The sequence below is a fragment of the Drosophila hydei genome, unplaced genomic scaffold (assembly GCF_003285905.1).
Source record: "Drosophila hydei strain 15085-1641.00,03,60 unplaced genomic scaffold, DhydRS2 tig00008132-arrow-arrow-pilon, whole genome shotgun sequence".
Lineage (NCBI taxonomy): Eukaryota > Metazoa > Arthropoda > Insecta > Diptera > Drosophilidae > Drosophila > Drosophila hydei.
Genome location: NW_022045841.1, coordinates 171,377 through 189,019, shown reverse-complemented (window position 1 = coordinate 189,019; position 17,643 = coordinate 171,377). Strand labels below are relative to the sequence as shown.

At 40.6% G+C, this 17,643-nt stretch overlaps 4 protein-coding genes across 4 annotated transcripts; 3 read left to right on the top strand and 1 right to left on the bottom strand.

Moving 5' to 3' along the window:
- The first annotated feature begins 1,555 nt into the window (after positions 1–1,555).
- LOC111593746 (ATP-dependent translocase ABCB1) lies at positions 1,556–8,208 on the top strand. Its single transcript, XM_030225409.1, has 9 exons — positions 1,556–1,754; positions 3,413–3,623; positions 4,016–4,293; positions 4,357–6,304; positions 6,377–6,682; positions 6,747–6,886; positions 6,953–7,514; positions 7,573–7,719; positions 7,795–8,208. Exons 1-9 carry the CDS (start codon positions 1,636–1,638, stop codon positions 7,993–7,995), a joined length of 3,912 nt encoding a protein of 1,303 aa, XP_030081269.1. The 5' UTR covers positions 1,556–1,635; the 3' UTR covers positions 7,996–8,208.
- Positions 8,209–8,726: 518 nt separating this feature from the next.
- On the bottom strand, positions 8,727–12,622 carry LOC111593737 (heat shock 70 kDa protein cognate 5). The gene is made up of 6 exons (XM_023306730.2): positions 12,187–12,622; positions 12,025–12,071; positions 10,862–11,440; positions 9,693–10,797; positions 9,494–9,634; positions 8,727–9,430 (listed from the first exon to the last, which is right to left on the bottom strand). Exons 1-6 carry the CDS (start codon positions 12,277–12,279, stop codon positions 9,335–9,337), a joined length of 2,061 nt encoding a protein of 686 aa, XP_023162498.2. The 5' UTR covers positions 12,280–12,622; the 3' UTR covers positions 8,727–9,334.
- Positions 12,623–12,747: 125 nt separating this feature from the next.
- LOC111593738 (dnaJ homolog subfamily C member 11) lies at positions 12,748–14,925 on the top strand. Its single transcript, XM_023306731.2, has 6 exons — positions 12,748–12,981; positions 13,043–13,619; positions 13,688–13,985; positions 14,041–14,157; positions 14,220–14,643; positions 14,710–14,925. Exons 1-6 carry the CDS (start codon positions 12,910–12,912, stop codon positions 14,836–14,838), a joined length of 1,617 nt encoding a protein of 538 aa, XP_023162499.1. The 5' UTR covers positions 12,748–12,909; the 3' UTR covers positions 14,839–14,925.
- Positions 14,926–15,168: 243 nt separating this feature from the next.
- On the top strand, positions 15,169–17,591 carry LOC111593741 (beta-1,4-N-acetylgalactosaminyltransferase bre-4). Its single transcript, XM_023306733.2, has 6 exons — positions 15,169–15,412; positions 15,477–15,784; positions 15,841–16,264; positions 16,346–16,468; positions 16,527–16,622; positions 16,682–17,591. The coding sequence occupies exons 1-6, from the start codon at positions 15,291–15,293 to the stop codon at positions 16,821–16,823; spliced, it is 1,215 nt and encodes a 404-aa protein (XP_023162501.1). The 5' UTR covers positions 15,169–15,290; the 3' UTR covers positions 16,824–17,591.
- The last annotated feature ends 52 nt before the right edge of the window (positions 17,592–17,643 follow it).

Here is a 17,643-nt window from a genome sequence, read left to right as displayed (position 1 = left end):
TTTGATTACATTAAAAAAATTGCACTTTATATATTATATTAAACATAGTTTCTATAACTTTATTAAATGAATGTAGAATATAAAAAGCTTGTAATATTTTGCCTTATTATTACGAGAGAGCTGGTGTTGTTGTTAATAATTAGCAAGACAAGGCGGGATTTTTAAATTGAGCTTTCGTATAAGAAGTCATTTTATACGACAATACGTAAATGATTAGTCAACATAAGAAATTAAGCTTGAAGTTACCTGGTAATGCTATATGTAGAGGTATATAGATATAGGTATTCATTTATTAGTCGGCTATATAGGCTTAACAATAGGCTGATCTCCACCCAGTCGCTGCACACCAAAAAAACGTGACTTATTTATCATCTGTTTTTCATAGATTTTGACCAATAATGAACAAATACTCAAATATTTATAGACCAGTATGACCCATCGCGATTACCGACATTAAAAATTTGCCGTCAACTTCTTATCACTTCCAGACTTAAGACTCTTTCATATTTAAAGTGCTGATATCATGAATACACAGCGCTAATTCAATTTATCAGCATAAGAGAGTATAGTACGCATGGACGTGCAAACGGGCAAGGAATGAAGCGCGTGGCGCTATCCATAACAATAAATTTACTAATAAGATTATAATGATAATGATTATTTTTCACGTTTCGTTTCTTTTTTACTATTTATTATCAATTATTTATATTAAATATTTTTATTAAATTCGTTATTCAAATTTCAGTTCTCTTAACAAGAATGAAATATCGAGAGCTAATACGAAAACTTGGACACATAAAAGGCAAAGCTAATATACAATTATTATAACGCATGCGAGTGTTAACACGTGTCTAGATTAATCAGCATATCTACTTGAATATGTATAATTCGGAATATATTGATAGCATGGTAAGTGCATAAGTAGAATTTTCATTTGTTGATATTTTTACCCATGTATTTTTTAAGTACATCGTAAACCGGCGCTATCTAATGGGAAATACACCTTGCCCGTCTTGAAAAATTTGCAAATGATAAGGTAATTCAATATATAATCGATTGTGTTAGCAATTAATAAGGCAGACAGAGAAAGAGATAGAGAGCCAGAGGGAGAGAGAGAGAGAGAGCGTATGGTATGTAGAGAGAGATATAGAGAGGGAAATTTCATTCTCTTGTTTGGTAATTGAAAAACGAATGATGACATTGCTAATAAAATGATTAAATTGTGCCAATTGCCGTAGGCTTCAACGAGTTTGAAAAGGTATTCAAGTAAGTCCAAATATTATGAATTGCGAAAACAAAATCGATTAATCAAAAATGATGATTTCCAGCAGATTGAAGTGCACGTGCCACATGGCTTATGAAATCTGCTCTTCAGTTGGTCTCGTCTGGCTGATGGCGTTACTCTTTTTCTTTCGCATACTCTTTCCTTATTAGTAGTGCAATTAACTGATAAGCTTTATCAAATATGAGCCGATATCGACTAACATTATTTTGATGGCCAGCGATTCACATATAAGTCCATATGTTTTGGCTAATTTCAGAAGTCTCTTTCTAACAGTGGTTGCATTTAGTTCGTGTGTTCAAAACAAAAGAAAATTGACCAATCCAAAAGAAAGTGTTGAAGAACCTATCAAAATGACCGAGTCTAACGGCAGTGCCATCAAGGACGCCGATGACAATCGATTGTCCCACTACAAATCGAATATTGTTTTGAGTGAGTCCTTTGCGGACGCTGACAAAGATCGCAACAAATTGTGAGTTGAATGAAATGTACTTTGAATAAGGACAATGAAAGCTTATCGATACTTGTGTGAAAAACTTTTGTTATTTCGTACTCAGTTTATAAATATTAAATACGCTTTAAGGCTTTTAGGCCAAAAGCCTGCCACAATCTCATTCAAATTGCGGTTTGCATATGCAGAAATTAAAATAAAATATAAAAACATAGATAAAGTTTTTAGATACTTGTGACTCAAAATATATATATTGTATTTTTATATACAAAAATATATACTTTTAGAAGGCTATACAAATGGAAAGACAAGTTGCGACCCGTCAAATCATTGTGATTCAGTTCTTGCACTTAAATAAACTTTATTTTAATTAAATAAATTAATAGAAGCTAGAAAAATAAAAATTCGTGGGTTGTGTAAAATATACATGCTTTAATAACTACATATAATAAAAAAAATATAAATTTCATGAAGCAATAAAAAAAAAAAAAATATATATATATACTATTTATTTTATATATTAATATATATATATATATATATATATATATATATATATATATATATATATATATATATATATATATATATATATATATATATATATTTCTTTTATATAAAATAATTGTTGATTAAATATATATATAATAATAAATATATACATAATATAATCTAAAAATAAAAAAATTCTTTTGTGTAAAATGAAAATTGATCTATTTTTAGTTTTAATTCTTGTTTTTTTGTTAAAAGTAAAAAAAAAATTTTTATTTTTCTTAGTATTATTATTGTCAAATCGAAAATATATTTATATATTTTATTTAAATATTTTTCTTTTTCTATTTTTTATTTTATTTTATAAAAAATTAAAAATAGTTTTTTTTAATATATATATTTATTCTAGTATTTTATTGTCAAATAGATTTTCTTATTTTCCTTATATTTCATAAACTTTTCCTTTCTTGCTATTTTGTATTATAAAAATCTAAAGTTCTTAAGCTCTTAACAACAATACCTCTATCAACAATGGCTGTCTACATGCCATATTGATTTTATTTTCATTTAGTATTTATTTATATATATATATTTATACAAAACGATGTATATATAAGGAATTTATGTATGTACATAAATCAATATAGTATTTATAATATATATTTTCCATAATATACGTCGTTTATCCACCTTCTGATAGGTCTATCAAAAACTGCGGTAACCATGATCGGGCAGTTTTTGATATTCCGCATGACTTTTGCGACGAGGCGTGCACAATATTTGGCTTTTGAGTGTCATAAATTTTAGTGCTCCGCTAGTAGTTAAAACAACAAAGAATATATATGTATATATGCAATATATATTCGGCTATTGTTGAAACTAAGTGCTGCCTGGGAATCTTGTGATACGTACGAACATACAGCCGAAATCGAATGACGAGTTCGACGATTTGAATGAATGATATAAACGTTTGACTTGGGCTGATAGCGCCAATCAATGTGGACGTAACGTGGTTGTGGCTTCGACTGCGGCAGCCTTGATTGGTGCTGGGGTCAGTGATAAGGAATGTGCGATTTGCTTAAGTTCGAAAATGGCATGCGAACGGCTGTTACGCGCCCAATTTATGACTTCAATAGTTTCTTTTGAGAGTGCTTATGAAATGGCATGTGCTTTGCGTATCATTGCAGCGAGCCAAATAAAACGAAAAAGCAATCGAAGCATGACGCTGAGGGCAAGGATGACAAACCGAAGGATGACGTCAAGCCGGTCGGCTTCTTCACAATGTTTCGCTATGCAACGCAAAAGGATCGCATGCTCTATGCTATCGGATTAGCCAGCGCTGTTGCAACCGGCCTGACAACGCCAGCGAACAGTTTGATCTTTGGAAATCTCGCCGACGTAAGTATATTATGACATTTCTATATCTACTCTTCCGATTGGCTAGCAGCAACTTGTATACTTAGTCAACACTCGATTGATAGATAGATAAGAAGACAAGCAACACAGTAGCAGCTGGGAATGCACTGAGCTGAACTGAACTTAAAGGGAAATGTTGATGATGAATGACTTGAAATTGGATTTCATTGAAACTGTATTGGAGATACGGATTCTGAGACAGAGGAACTAGGCTAGATCAGACATCTTAGCAGAACCGTTCATTTCCCATTTTCAATGGCTATGAAAGCAAGTCAAAGTGCTTTGAAGTGTTTACCTATTAAGAGTGTTTGTTGACTCAACTGCCTGGCACTCGCTATGTACTAACATGCTCTTGATTTACTTCGTACTCTTAGGACATGATTAAAAACAGTGTCGCATTGGATAGAACCGTGTATATGAAAGATGCCGCCTCGGACACGTTGCTGGATGCGGTGCAGTCCTTTTCGTTGAACAACACATATATTGGAATTATTATGCTGGTCTGCAGTTACTTGTCCATCACCTGCTTCAACTATGCCGCCCACTCTCAAATTATGGGCATTCGCTCCAAGTTCTTTCAATCGGTGCTGCATCAGGACATGAGCTGGTACGACATGAATCCCAGCGGCGAGGTGGCCAGCCGCATGAATGAGTAAGTTGACGAATTTGTGCCGGTAGCCACTGAGCGTCTAATTGCTTATATTGCACCACACAGAGATCTATCGAAGATGGAGGACGGCTTGGGCGAGAAGGTTGTGATTTTTGTGCATTTCATTGTTGCCTTCGTTGGATCCGTTGTGCTGGCATTCATCAAGGGCTGGCAGCTCTCGCTGGTGTGCCTGACCAGTTTGCCCGTCACCTTCATCGCCATGGGCTTTGTGGCTGTGGCCACATCCAAGCTGGCCAAGATGGAGGTCAACATATATGCCGGTGCCGCCGTTGTCGCCGAGGAAGCTTTGTCCGGCATCCGCACAGTCAAGGCCTTTGAGGGCGAGCACAAAGAGGTTTTCGCCTACAAGGCGAAGGTTGTGGCTGCCAAATTGCTGAACATCAAGCGTAATATGTTCTCCGGCATGGGTTTTGGCCTCCTGTGGTTCTTCATCTATGCCTCATACGCGCTGGCCTTCTGGTATGGTGTTGGCCTAGTCATCAAGGGGCGCCACGATGAATACTATGCCAACTACACGCCAGGCACCATGATCACCGTCTTCCTATCGATTATGATGGGCTCCATGAACATTGGCATGGCATCGCCTTATATTGAGGCGTTTGGCATAGCCAAGGGTGCCTGTGCCAAGGTCTTCCAGATCATTGAGCAGATCCCAACCATCAATCCAATCGAGCCACGCGGCAAGAACCTGAATGAGCCGCTGACGACCATCGAGTTCCGCGACGTAGAGTTCCAGTATCCCACCCGCAAGGAGATACCGATTTTGCAAAAGCTCAACCTGAAGATCCATCGCGGCCAGACGGTGGCCCTGGTCGGGCCGTCGGGCTGTGGCAAGTCTACTTGCATACAGCTGATACAGCGCTTCTATGATCCTCAAGCCGGAAATGTTTTCTTCAATGGCACAAACATCAAGGACATCAATATCAAGTATCTGCGCGAACGTATCGGAGTGGTTGGACAGGAGCCAGTGCTCTTTGGCCAGTCCATATACGAGAATATACGCTACGGCCGAGAGGATGCCACCAGGGCGGATATCGAGGCGGCTGCCGCAGCAGCAAATGCTGCCATATTCATTAAGAAGCTACCCAAGGGCTACGACACGCTGGTGGGCGAACGTGGAGCCCAGCTGTCTGGCGGTCAGAAACAGCGCATTGCCATTGCCCGCGCTCTGATTCGTGATCCGGAAATTCTGCTACTAGACGAGGCGACCTCGGCCCTCGACACGGCTAGCGAATCCAAGGTGCAGGCTGCCCTCGAGAAGGTCAGCCAAGGCCGCACCACCATCATTGTGGCGCATCGTCTGTCCACAGTGCGACGCGCCGACAAAATTGTGGTGATCAACAACGGCGAGGTCGTGGAGTCCGGCACCCATCAGGAACTGATGTCCATAAGGAATCACTACTTCAACTTAGTCACCACACAGATGGGCGAAGATGATGGCGGCGTGCTCAGTCCCAGTGGAAACATGCTTAAGAACTTCGATATCAAGGATGAGGATGAGCAGGAAATTAAGGTATTAGACGACGAGGACGTCGACGACCAAATAGGTAAATTAGATAAAAAGAAGAAGAGAAACAAGTCAGACCCTAAGGAACCCTCGCCCATGATGGGCGTCATGAGATTGAACCAGCCCGAATGGATCCAAATCGCTGTCGGCTGCATTTGCTCAGTTATAATGGGCTGTGCCATGCCCATTTTTGCGATACTCTTCGGCAGCATACTCGAGGTGCTGACATCCCCAGATGATGACTACGTTCGAGAGAACACAAACCAATACAGTCTATACTTTCTGATCTGTGGTATTGTCGTTGGCATCGCCACCTTCTTGCAAATCTATCTCTTCGGCATCGCCGGCGAACACCTGACGGAGCGTCTGCGCGGTCTTCTCTTCAGTGCGATGCTCAAACAGGAGGTGTCCTGGTTCGATGATCGTGCCAATGGCACTGGAAATCTCTGCGCCCGTCTCTCCGGCGATGCAGCCGCCGTACAGGGTGTAAGTACTATATACATATATACATAATACTTACATAATTATATATATATATATATATATTTGTATACTTAGGCAACTGGTCAACGTATTGGCAGCATTATCCAATCGGTTGCAACCTTGCTGCTAGGCATCGCCTTGGCCATGTACTACGAGTGGAGCTTGGGTCTGGTGGCCATGGCGTTTATACCCTTCATTCTGGTTTCCTTCTACATGCAACGCATAGTCATGGCGCAGGAGAACATGGGCAATGCCAAGATCATGGAGAACACAACTAAGCTAGCCGTCGAGGTGGTATCAAATATACGCACAGTCGTATCGCTGGCTCGCGAGGACATGTTCCATCGAACCTACATTGAAATTCTGACACCAGCCGTCGTGGTAAGCAACCTAATCAGTCCATACATCCCATCACGATTCACGCTCTTTCGTTTTCGTTTTATAGAAATCGAAGAGGAACACGCACTATCGAGGCCTAGTCTTTGGCCTGGCCAGATCAATGATGTTCTTCGCATATGCCGCATGCATGTACTATGGCGCCTGGTGCGTGGTCAATCGGAACCTACAGATGGGCAATGTATTCAAGTGAGCACCGCTAAATGCTAAGAAATCAATTAAGTAATTGGCTAACAAATATATTTTCCCTTGCAGAGTTTCCCAGGCCTTGATCATGGGCACCGCCTCCATTGCCAGCGCGCTGGCCTTTGCGCCCAACATGCAAAAGGGCATAACTGCGGCCCAGAGCATATTGAAATTCCTGGAACGTAAGCCACTGATTGCCGACAGTCCGGGCGTCTCTCTGCAGCCCTGGCATTCCAATGGCAATGTTATGTTCGACAAGGTGGAGTTCAGCTATCCGACGCGTCGGGAGGTCCAGGTGCTGCGCGAGCTAGTTATGGCGGTGCAATCTGGCCAGAAAGTTGCATTGGTCGGTCCTTCCGGCTGTGGCAAGTCCACGTGCATTCAGCTGCTGCAGCGCTTCTACGACGTGGACGCTGGCGCTGTGCTGATCGATGACAACGATATTCGCCAACTGGCCATGAGCAATCTGCGCATGCAGCTGGGCATAGTGTCCCAGGAGCCAATACTCTTCGATCGCTCCATACGTGAGAACATTGCGTATGGCGACAACTCGCGCATCGTCACCGATCAAGAGATCATTGCAGCGGCTAAGAAGTCCAACATACATCAGTTCATTGCCAATTTGCCATTGGTGAGTCCCAGTTGAGATCTCCTTAAGGGCAGATAATGAGATTTTACATATTTAACAGGGCTACGAAACGCGAATGGGCGAGAAGGGCACTCAGCTGTCTGGCGGACAGAAACAGCGCATTGCCATTGCTCGTGCTCTGATTAGGAACCCGAAGATTCTCCTATTGGACGAGGCGACATCCGCATTGGATGCAGAAAGCGAGAAGGTAAGATCCGAAAGGAAAACTCTCATCGTTGCCCAAAAAATTCATTTCTATTTCTCGTTTGTTTCACTTCTGTAGATCGTTCAAGAAGCATTGGACGCTGCTGCTGAGGGACGCACCACAATCAGCATAGCCCACAGATTGTCCACCATCGTCGACTCCGATGTGATCTACGTATTTGAGAATGGAGTAGTCTGCGAAAGCGGCACACACAAAGAGCTCCTGCAGAACCGTGGCCTCTACCACACCTTGTACAAACTGCAAACTGGCGCCATGTAAATATTGACAGCGCGATCAATATTTATCCATTAGAATAACAAATTTCGATCAATGAAAATCTAGTATTTAAGAGCGATTAGTATTGATTAGTAGCCTGTAAATACAAAAGTAAGACCGACACATTTAGTGTAAATAGTAGGATTTTAGCACCTAAGACATATTTATGAATTTACCGACATTGTTGAAAAATAAAACGAAAACAATATCAATTAAAACTTAAAGCAGTGAGTGATTCGTGGGAACGCACTCAACCTCCAGGTGCTAAAAAAATAACACTGCTTGCGGCAAAGTTTAAAGATTACGAGTCACGTGAAGCATGTGATCTCTTAACGTTACGCCAAAATATTCGTGATAGTGGAAGTTAAGGACATAGCTAATATTTTCCAGCGCTATCTGAATACTAATTGCGCCATTGAAAATTTAATTGTGAGATTAACTGAAGGCTTTTATAATAGCTAATAGCTTTGCAATGCACTTAAATTGTGCTTTAAATAAATTCACACAACTTATTGGGAGCTTCAAACCACATCAATCTTATACGTAAACATACTCACCAATATATATGCATATTATAAACCGATAAGTCAATAATAGATAAGCTAAAGTTGGTAGTTTACTACCAAATACAAAGCACTTCTCATGCATGAATAGACACAATTCATACCACTCTAGATATAATCTATTCACACAATTAATCTTATATATACATATATAAGATGATAACAGTGGTGTTCAGTTTGTAAATAATATATTTTTGTTCACGTATATTTAAAGTTTACAAATGTAAAGAGACTATGTAATTGCATTTTACCCAGTAAACTCTTTTTGTTTGGTTATCCACTGGAAACCAAAGAATAATTTTGCTTAAATTATAACTTTCGATCTTCCAATGAGTGTTATCTCATGTGGGCTCTGTAGAATTTGGGCTTGTGCTGCTGTGCTCGTTATTATACAACTACAACTAGTTTAATATAAACGTAAAGTAAAAGTAAGGAAAATCTTACAGTAAGCACAACAACTCTACAGCTCAGATTTACATTAGATTTTGATCCAGACATTTCGTGCATTATAAACAATAAAAACTTAATGCAACTGATTTTGACTGAGATATGATCGTATGTCGTTGGTTTTTGCATTTCGTAGGTTGTTTATGTCCGCGCATATTACTACACAATTTGGGTAAATGCTTTTTGCTTATGAATGATAAGGATCACTTTATGTGATTTAGAAGAATCAGGAATATGATGGGCTTTGTTTTGTTTAACATACAACTTAATCCAAATCCAAATGTGATTATTATGAAATAAGGGAACAACAACTACGACTATGGTTGCCTAATTTAATTCTTTTCCTCCTTCTTGGTCTCGCCGGAAGCTTCGCCCGAACTACTGGCGGTGGTGCCGCCGCCGGAGCTGCTCTCACGTTCAGCGGACATCTGTTAAGCAATTAATAGTTCAATTTAGAAAATATACTCATATTTCAATTATGAAGTGCTTACCTTTTTGTATGCCATCTCGAAAAGCTTCAACGAAGACTGTTGCAGCTGCGTGGTAGATTTTCTAACCTCCTCTGGATCAGCCGTCTCCTTGTTGGCCAGCAGGGTGCGCAGATCAGCAATTTCCTTTTTCAGTTTTTCGCACTAAAAATAAAGTAATTATGGTATTTGCAAACCAATATAGTAAAAGCGATTTACTAACCTCGTCAGCGGGCAGCTGGCTCTTAAATTCTTCCATTTTAGTCTCTGTGTCGTGCACAATACTCTCGCCTTGGTTAACGATTTCAATCAGTTCACGTTTCTTCTTATCAGCAGATGCGTATTCCTCCGCCTTCTTTATCATGTTCTCGATTTCGTCCTTGCTGAGACCTCCGCTGGACTGGATGACTATCTGTTGCTCCTTGCCGGTACCCTTGTCCTTAGCAGACACATGGACAATTCCGTTGGCGTCAATATCGAAGACCACTTCAATTTGAGGGACGCCACGGGGTGCTGGTGGAATGCCGACCAGTGTGAAGGATCCCAACAATTTGTTGTCGTTGGCCATCTCACGCTCGCCCTGGTGCACCTTAATCTCCACCTGCGTCTGACCATCGCTGGCCGTTGAGAACACCTGCGACTTCTTGGTGGGAATAGTTGTATTGCGTGAGATAAGGCGCGTGAATACACCTCCCAACGTCTCAATACCCAGCGACAGAGGGGTGACATCGAGCAAGAGCACATCAGTGACATCGCCAGCCAAAACACCACCCTGAACAGCGGCACCCACGGCAACAGCCTCATCAGGATTAACCGAACGCGAGGGCTGGCGTCCAAACAGTTCCTGTACTGTAGACTGTACCTTGGGCATACGCGTCATACCGCCAACGAGCAAAACTTCGCCAATTTCAGACTTAGATACCTCTGCATCGGACAACGCCTTTTGGCAGGGCTGAATGGTGCGCTTGATAAGATCTCCGACCAGACTTTCCAGCTTGGAACGAGTCATTTTCAGATTCATGTGCTGTGGTCCAGCGGCATCCATGGTCAGATATGGCAAATTGATGTCTGTTTGCTGCGAGGACGACAGTTCGCACTTTGCTTTCTCTGCAGCTTCCTTCAGACGCTGCATGGCAATATTGTCCTTGCGGATGTCAATACCGCTGTCCTTTTTGAACTCGGCCACCAAGAAATTCACAATGGCATTGTCGAAATCTTCTCCGCCCAGCAGAGTGTCACCGTTGGTGGATTTAACTTCAAAGACGCCCTTCTGGATTTCCAAAATGGAAATATCAAAAGTTCCGCCGCCCAAATCGTATACAGCAATACTAAAAGATAATAATATACATTAGTATTCATTTAGCTATTAAGGAAACCAATGAATTCACTTACATTTTATCCTCGGTTTTATCCATGCCGTAAGCCAGCGCTGCAGCTGTAGGTTCATTAATAACACGCAGCACATTCAGACCAGCAATTTGGCCAGCATCCTTTGTAGCCTGACGCTGTGAGTCGTTGAAGTAAGCGGGCACAGTGACAACGGCGTTCTTAACTGGAGTGTTGAGATACGCTTCGGCTGTCTCCTTCATCTTGATAAGGATAAAGGCACCAATTTGCGAGGGAGAGTACACTTTGCCATCAGTCGCCGATACCCAGGCATCACCATTGGAAGCCTTAACGACTTTGTACGAAAGATTCGTAATATCCTTCTTCACCTCAGGATCGTCAAAGCGGCGTCCAATCAGACGCTTTGTGGCATAAAAAGTGTTTGCTGAATTTGTGACCGCCTGACGCTTGGCTGGCATTCCAACCAAACGCTCACCATCCTTGGTGAATGCAACATGTGAGGGTGTTGTGCGTGCGCCCTCTGCATTCTCAATCACCTTCGCTTGCTTGCCCTCCATCACGGCCAGGCAAGAGTTGGTGGTGCCCAAATCGATACCAATAACAGCACCTTTAACTTCTCCAGATCTGAGAGTAGAAAAATAATACAATATAGCACGTGTTAGTAGATATTTGCAAATCTGATAAGATTGCTAGCGCGGAAGTAGAGACTAAAACCTTGCAATTATGCTGAGTCAATAATTCAAGACGAGCAACTCCATTCAGCATCAAGTGCGAACTGATGTAATTATTCATCTAAATGATGAAATTTTTGTATTTGTATATCACGAATTTTTTATACATCATATTATATAATCACTAATTATGTTTAAAAGTATTTCATTGGAATAAAAATTTATCATGGAGCACGGAACTGAACTACCAATTACAATTGAACCACTATGCTCAACACTGCCAATAACTGCATGTTTATATATGTATGGTCGTACACATGTTAACGTCTCATATGGATCTGCATCATATACTAAGAAAATATTTTAAGCAGATTAGCGCAATAGCATTCAGAAATAGATAATATATTTACAATATATTACTATTATGGAAAATATCTATTACATAAGTAGCGGCATATTGTTTAATATGGAGATCTCGCACTACAATGCGGCAAATGAAAATGTGTAATAAGGATTATGGTATCAAAGTTCACTTACTTGTAACGCATTTGACCCGACGATCCATTGAAGACACCCGGTAGATTCTGTAAATAGTAAAGAGTATGTGTTAAGCACGAATGAAACGTAAAAACATTAGTGGATACATCAATTGCTAGAACATGCCGCGCGGCCTATTATGTAAAGCTGATATGTACTTACGCGGAATATGCTAGAAACTACCGAAATATTCGTTGGTGCTCCAAGGCTGACCTGGCGAGCAAGGCGCGGGAGAAGATTGGGTACGCGCAACATATTAGTATTTTACTTTATTAATTTCACACTTGCACTAATTATCAAATAAAACAGCTGCAAAATGCACCGCTATTGAGTCGAAAATTTCGTCAGAGCGAACCACGAGCACGTTTCCCTTACGAGGGCTGGATAAAGACGGCAGTCAAAGATGTGAGCAGCGCACAATTAATAATCGGCTATGGTGGAACTGAAACAATATACGCAGCGTTGCATTAGGTGTAAGCCACGGTGCTGCCAACGCTTTTGAGTAGCAAGTGTACGTGTGTTTTCTTCAAATTATTTACAAAGCTTTTCAGAATTGATTTGAAATTTGTGTATTTAATAATTCGGCAATACAAACTGTAATAGCTGATTTGTGAATAGATGTATGTATGACATTAGTTGCTTGGTTTCTCCAAAAGATCTGTTCGAGGCACCCTGTGTGAATGAGGGTTTCCCAGCGTTTCGTGTTCCATCACACGTGTTGTTATTATTGCGTAAAGTAGTATAAAAAATCGTTTCAAAATTTTCATCAAAATTGAATAATAAATCGTCGGTTCGACCGATGCTGCATATGCCGTTATTGTACAACCGGTACATTAGACACTCTGAGCGTAATCTGTCGATTGTCTAACTTTAAAATTCGGCGTTATGGCATCGGACAACGAATCCGACGCCGAACTCGATGAAAACTACTACACATTTCTCAATTTGCCGCGAGATGTAAGTGCAACGTTGAACAGTATATATTGTAACTTTTAATGTATGAACTATGAACTACCAGGCCACCACCGAGCAAATTAACACGGCATACCGAAAGCAGAGTCGCATTTACCATCCGGACAAGCATACGGACCCGGATAGCAAGAAGGAGGCAGAGATTATGTTCAATAGAACAAAACGCGCCTACGAGGTTCTGTCCGATCCGCAGCAGCGTGCTATTTACGATTCAGTAGGGGAAAAGGGTCTCAAAACAGAAGGCTGGGAAATTGTACACCGCACAAAGACACCGGCAGAGATACGTGAGGAGTATGAACGCTTGGCCCAGGCTGCGGCCGAGCGTCGCCTGCAGCAGCGCACCAATCCTCGTGGCAACATCACCATCAATGTGAATGCTACCGAAATATTTACTCCCTACGATGATTCTGAGATGCCGCGAGTGGAGATTGGTTCAATGAGCATTGCCCAATCGATTGAGGCGCCTATAACTCGTAAGGATATGATCATCATGAGTGGCAATCTGTACTCATCCAATGGCACGGGCAATGGCGGCTTTATGGTTGCGGGGCGCCGACTACTTAACAAAGGTTGGATGGAGATTTGCCTTGGTGCCGGCAATGGCTTTCTCTTGGGTCTTAAGGGTAAGCGACTGGGATTATTAATCGGCAGTTTATTAAATTGTGAAGATCTGTATATGCAACGGCGACAGGTGGACGCACGCTTACATCGAAGCTAACGCTGAATGGCGGCACCAATATGAATTTCCAGGAAAATGGTGTTATACCCGTTGTGTTTTCCACGCTGGCTGTTCAGCTAGACAAGCATACCGTTGGCAGTCTAACTCTCAATGCCGGGCCGCAATCATCCATGTCCACGCAGATTGATCACTCCAATGATCAGCACGCCATCAGCACTTCCTTTGTGATAGGGACTCCTCACATGTACTTTGGCGTCTCCTATACGCGGAAGATGCTAGAGAACGAGATGAAGCTGAAGTTGGCGACCAAGTGAGTGTGCATAATATTTAAACAATGATCTGGTCTGATTTATCGACATTTTCAGAGTGGGTACATTTGGCTTCTTGGGGGAATATGGAGTAGAAAAAAAAGTTTCGAAATATAGTTCGGTGATAGCCACCGTTTCCATAGGAGTGCCTTCCGGAGTCATACTCAAATTGAAGTGAGTGACCCGTCTGTGCAGAGTATTGAACAAGATATAAAAAAAATCATTATTGATTCCAGAATAATTCGTTCAAATCAATCGTATGTGTTTCCAATACATCTGAGTGACGAAATTGTGCCCGCAGCTGTTTTCTATGCAACAGTGACTCCGATAATCGCGTGGTTTTTCGTAAAAAAAACCATTATGGACCCCATGGAGGCTGATCGCAAGAGCATCGAGGTGGAGCGTTCAAAACGGCAAAATGAGCAGCGTTTAGCTGCTAAGAAATCGGAGGCAATGGCAGCAATACACTTGATGCAGAGCACATACAATCGCATCATAAATGAGGAACAGGCGCGTCGTGGACTGATTATTAAGAGAGCGATTTATGGTTGCATCAATGAAGGCACCTCCCAGTTCAAACCCGAGACATCGCATGATGTGACGGTGCCCATTCAGTGTTTAGTCAGAGATGGTACATTACAGTTGTATGAATCGTCGAAGGTATGTTGAACCTTTCAATTTAATTGCAAGATGGTTTATTCATTTACGTTTATTATTTTCTTGCAGAGCGACTTACCTGGCTTTTTTGATCCGAGCTTGGGCGACGATAAGATATTGCGCATAGAGTATACATTTGATGATGTATTAAAAACTGTCAATATAAAGGACAATGAGCCAGTACGACTGCCAGGATAAAACGCATTGAAATTTGTAAAAATCTTCAGTTTTTTGTTTAAACATTGTTTTTATAATTAATAGTAGCTGTAAAAAGAAACACAAATATATAATAGTCCATGAGCTGGCTAATTTTTCTAAATTGGCAACAGTTCCAGCTTGCATATTTAAATTGCTAAATTTCCGATATCGTATTTAATGTTTTCCAGCCATTTATGATTTTTGAAAATAAAATTTTGGCGACCGTGGCCCCAAAGTCGCATTACTATTTTAAATTTTGCCGCCAATGGGCCAAAACACACGAATCGCCCTGTTGTCTTTTTCGCATTTTATAATCAGCTGTTTTAAGAAAGGTCCATATGGAATCGAACAAGAATATATTTGTAGTTTTAAGCTGAAAATGATTCAGTAGCATAATAATGCTATTAAAAATAGCAATCAACTCCAATAAGGAATGATGCAATCAATGGACCATGACCATATTTACAAAAGCGAATCTCTTCGTGTGTGGCACCATATGTCTACTGCTGGTGCTCAACTTCTTGTGGACCTCAGAGTCGGACGGAGCCAGCAGCTCATCACTGAGCAAGCTGAGGTAAGTGTGAGACCTGCACTCGCTTATCACTTTCTGAATATATACAATTATGCTCTACTTCTAGCATACGACGTGTGCACAAGTATGCCCACATCCACAATCGAAACGACAGCGTAAATGGCATTGGCAGCGATAAAGAGGTCAACACACACATTTCGGGGCAAAAGTTGCCTGCCGCTCCATTGGCACTGTCTAAAGAACGCGACCAGCACATCGGTCGCAACTCAACCTCAACGACTGTGATTGCGATTGCAAACTTTACTTCCATTCCACAAGACTTATCGCACGCACATCCGCAAGATTATGCAAATAGCACACTTAAGCCGCAATTGCATCCCACACAAAACTGCACTGATCCCGATCCCAGAGATGGTAAGTAGAAGAAGGTATATATATGTGGAGCACATGTAAATGATTATATTCTTTAGGTGGCCCCATCACGCCCAACACAACACTGGAATCTCTTGAAATTGTCGAGGCAGAGCTGGCACCTTTGCTGCGCCCTGGTGGAGCTTATGAGCCTGCAGATTGCATTGCTCAATATCATGTTGCCATTGTCGTGCCCTTCCGCGACCGATACGCACACCTCTCGGTCTTCCTACGCAATATACATCCGTTCCTAATGAAACAGCGCATTGCCTATCGAATATTTATAATAGAGCAAACCAATGGGAAGCCTTTTAATCGTGCTGCCATGATGAACATTGGTTACTTGGAGGCCTTAAAGCTTTATCAGTGGGACTGTTTTATATTCCACGATGTCGATCTTTTACCTTTGGATGAGCGCAATCTGTACAATTGTCCACGCCAGCCGCGGCACATGTCCGTTGCAATTGACACGCTGAACTTCAAGTAGGTTGCAGTCATCATTTACTTATATTTAATTGATTGACTGATTGACTAATTACTGATTAATTTGTTGCACTTGTGCAGGTTGCCTTATCGTTCAATATTTGGTGGAGTTTCTGCCATGACACGTCAGCAATTCCAGACTGTTAATGGCTTTTCGAATTCGTTCTTTGGCTGGGGTGGCGAGGACGACGATATGTCTAACAGGTATTACCTTTATTATTCTATATCAAAATAACATATATTAACGTAAATTTCGTTTCAGATTGAAACATGCTAACTTATTCATATCACGTTATCCGATAAATATTGCTCGCTATAAAATGTTGAAACATCAGAAGGAAAAAGCCAATCCAAAACGGTCTGCGCTCTGCTTCCAATCAATTTTAACCTATATTAAATTTAATTTTTTATTTGCAGTTACGAAAATCTACAGAATGGCATCAGCAAAATTGAAATGGATGGCATAAATTCTATCAAATATGAAATCTATAGCATCAAGGATTTGGCAACCTATACTTGGTACTTAGCTGAGCTAAAGAATTCCGAGCGAAAGAGTTAGCCAAATACAATTGCAGTCTGTTTACGAATAACTCAAAAACCAAACAAAACTAAGACAAACCATTTGGAAAACGCGAATCTCAATTTCGTACAATATTTACTTATGTATGTACAAATGACAAAATTACTTTTTCGAAGTAGCCTAAATTATCTCAAATAATAGACACACAAATATTGTGTATGTAGCAGTATGTCCAGTCAATATAGAAATACCATATGTACTTCAGTAGTGCAGCTAGCCCCATTTAATATTCTACATATTCTAATGGATATGTGGACTTTGTTGATTTTTGTTTCTTTCTCATAATTTTTCCTCAAAATCTCTCTTCAAAGAAAAGCAAAAAAAAAAAAAAAAGACAAAAATTCTACACCAATTCCTACAAGGTGAAATGTAGATATTACTTTTGTGATATACAAATTGTTATTTGATCAGAAAACGATAATTAAAAGAGAACAAAAATTCTTGTAACTTCGGTACTCCGAATCGTACACATACCCTTGCAGATGGCCCGTAGAGTAACAGTCCGATATACTATATAATGAAGTATTCAATATCATGAAAGGCAACTTTCTTGACTGATTAATCCAAGAGCAGCTATTTAGTAATCCGATCCAACTAGCAGAGGCCAAAAGCAGCAGCCGCCGTGTGCTGCTGTTAAGCTAAAAACGACTCTAAAATTATATCACACTCTGCAAGGGTGTTTATTATCTACCATACTTTAATATACAATACCAAATGTAAAACTTATTAAAATACATTTTACTATACCAGAATAAAACTTTTACTATATTATCAAACTTAAGTGGTTTTACCTTTGTAT